General features: G+C 69.1%; 1 protein-coding gene across 1 annotated transcript in view; it reads right to left on the bottom strand.

Annotated features, from left to right (window-relative positions):
* The window catches only part of LOC112969105 (deleted in malignant brain tumors 1 protein-like), a gene marked incomplete at its 5' end in the record, with an annotated part of 9586 nt that overhangs the window by 4824 nt on the left and 1905 nt on the right, over window positions 1–2857 (bottom strand). Inside the window, 2 exons of the mRNA XM_026072018.1 lie at window positions 254–976; window positions 1448–1643. Of these exons, the coding sequence (XP_025927803.1) occupies window positions 254–976; window positions 1448–1643 (919 nt within the window). The remainder of the gene's footprint in view (window positions 1–253; window positions 977–1447; window positions 1644–2857) is intronic.

Below are 2857 nucleotides of genomic sequence, written 5' to 3'. Positions count from 1 at the left end.
CGGGGGGGTCACGGCTCAGCCGGGGCCGGGCAGACACCCCCACCATCCCGGCCACCCCACGCACCTCCCTGGGGCACCAAGAGAAGCACCCCAAGGAGCAGACAGCCCCGGTCAGTGGACTGAAGGCTTTGTCTCGCCCCCCAGGACTGCTCAGGGTGTGGGGAGGTGGTCAGGGAGGCCGGTGGGGAGAGCTGGCCCCACTGCTGGTYCCACAGCCCCGCTGCCCCTGACCCTGGTGGAGCGTGGTGCTGACCTGAGCAGATGGCTGCTGCGCCGGTGCCCTGCTTGCAGCCACTCTGCCCCGGGGTCAGGGCCGGAGCTGGGCATTCCCAGAGCGTCGCCTCGGCCCCGGAGCAGCCCCCAGCACCCAGCCACAGTGGCCCCGAGCCCTGGCCGTATTGGGCCGAGCTGGGTGCTGCCAGGGCCATGCCACAGCCCAGCTGGCGGCAGACGACGGCGGCGTCCGAGAGGTCCCAGGCGTCCTCGCAGACGCGGCTCCAGGCCCCCTGGACGTAGACCTCCACTCTCCCAGCACAGCGCCCAGGGCCGCTCGCCAGCCGCACCCGCCGGCTCCCTGCAGCAGGTGAYAGCCCKGGTTGGGGCAGCTGCTTGGGCCCCTGCAGCGCCCCGGKGTGCTTCCCGGCACACTCACCTGAGCACACAACCGCYGCCTCYTYGGCRYGGCCCGCCGGTGTGGTGCTGGGCAGCGTGGCGTTGCACTGGGCCAGGCGAGCCTCTGTGCCCATGCACCGGAGCCCACTCAGCCCCACGGGGCTCGACCCTGGCCCCAGAATTGGGGCAGTGTAGGCCTTCTGCGCCACACCGCACTGGAGCTGCCGGCACACCACGCTGGCGCCGCTGGCGTCCCACTGCTGCTCCAGGACTCGGCCCCAGGCCCCGTGCAGGGCCACCTCCAGGCGCCCGTCGCACCGGCTCTCCCCATCCACCAGCTGCAGGGTTTCAGCGCCTCCTGACCCTGCACAGAGGGGAGATGTCCTGAGGTGCTGCGGGCACCGCAGGGCTCTGTGTTTGCCCACAGGGCACCRGCTGTCTGGGCGCTGCAGCCCAGGAGCTGCACCTGCAGCCAGGGAACTGTGAGTGGTGCCAGTTGGGCCGGGGTGGCAGGGGAAAGCAAAGAGCCCCTGCCACGTCCTTCCCTGGGGTGGCTCCAGCAGTAACAGGGCCGATGGCAGCACCAGGGGTGCCGGGGAGCCCCACGGGACGGCCAGGCACAGCACGGCCCCACTGCCCTCCTGCTGCCTGTGCCTGCTGCCCTGTGCCTGGGCTCAGCCCTCCTCCTGGCATGACATGGCCCTGCTTCTCCAGATCGTTCCTGTGGCCAACAGCTGTTGGTGGCAGTGTGGGGAGGGGAACCTTTCATTTTGGGGTGCTGAGTCCCCTCCCCCCAGGAGGCCCTGGTGGCCAACGCTGCCTGCCCCGCACGCACCTGAGCAATTGACTGCGGCAGCGCGGCCCGGCGAGCAGGCGGGGATCCCCAGCACGGTGACGGGGCACTCTCCCAGGTGGGACTCGGTCCCGCTGCAGTGAAATGTGTCCCGCCACAGCGGGCCGCTCCCTGTCCCAAAATACCCTCCGCGGGGCACGGAGGCGGCAGACCCGCAGCGGAGGTGGTGGCAGAGCACCTGGGCATCAGGCACATCCCAGCCGGCATCGCAGAGGGAGCCCCAGGTGCCCCGCACCTCCAGCTCCACCCGCCCTGTGCATTCCGTGCTGCCGTTCGCCAGCCTGAAGCCCGTGTAGGCTGGGAAGGAGAAAGGGCGCTGGAGATGATGGCCCCGTGCCCCGTGCCCCGTCCCCCTATGATGTTGGGGGCACACAGGCATGGCGGCCCTTTGCTGCCACGCACCCCTTTGCCTCCCCGCACCCCTGGGGGCTGCCATAGTCCAGCCTGCAGCCTCTCTGCCCCGTCCCTGCCCATGGCACTGCTGTCTCCGCTGCTCGTCACCCTGCGCCCCCCCACTGCAGCCTCTGCACCGCGCCCCGCACTCTTACGGGAGCAGACGATGCTGGCATCGTTGGCGTGGGTGCAGCCCTGGCTGTGGGACAGCGTGTGGGTGCAGGCAGACAGGAGGGATTCGTTGCCTGCACACTCGAAGCCTCCTTCCCAGATAGGCCCGGCTCCTGCCCCAAAGCGCGCCGCCCCGGTGACGGCCAGAGCTGCTCCGCAGCCCAGCTCCTTGCAGATGACGTGAGCGGTGTTGAGGTCCATGTGTGCCTCACAGAGGGTGGCCCAGCTTCGGCCCTGCCTGACCTCCACACGGCCTGAGCAGGCGCTGTTCTCGCCAACCAGCCGCACGAAACCTGGCAGGGCAGAGTGGCCGGGGTCTCTTGCGGGTCCCTGGGACACGCTGGGGGTTGTGGAGGGGCTGCCGCCAGAGCCTTGGTGCTGGCACAGCTGGCCTGGAGCATGAGGCAGCCTGGGGCGACCCCACGGCTCTTACCTTGACAGACCACACCAACATCCCAGCCATGGGTGCCATTATATGACCCCCATGCCTTGATAGTGCAGTCCCAGAGTGCGGACTCGTTCCCGCGACAGTCTATCACAGCCAGATGAATTGGTCCAGAGCCTTTCCCAAAGCGGGTCCAGTCGTAGGCACTTTTAGCTGAGCCACAGCCCAGCTGCTGACACACCACCTCGGCATCCTCCATGTCCCATTCGTAGTCTGCCACCGTCCCCCACTGGCCCCGCAGCTTCACCTCCACTCTGCCCGCACAGGGACCACCTCCATTCACCAGCCTCAGCTCCACAGCATCTGCACCGGAGGTGTCCACAGGGCATGAGGGTGCTGTGCCCCAGCCCTACTCCTGCACCCCATGTCTGCCTGGGGAGGCC

This window comes from Apteryx rowi, unplaced genomic scaffold, assembly GCF_003343035.1.
Source record: "Apteryx rowi isolate R43461 unplaced genomic scaffold, aptRow1 scaffold_1088, whole genome shotgun sequence".
In the NCBI taxonomy this organism is placed as follows: Eukaryota; Metazoa; Chordata; class Aves; order Apterygiformes; family Apterygidae; genus Apteryx; species Apteryx rowi.
The sequence above is the reverse complement of the archived record's forward strand: the minus strand, read 5'-3'. Positions and strand labels throughout refer to the sequence as shown.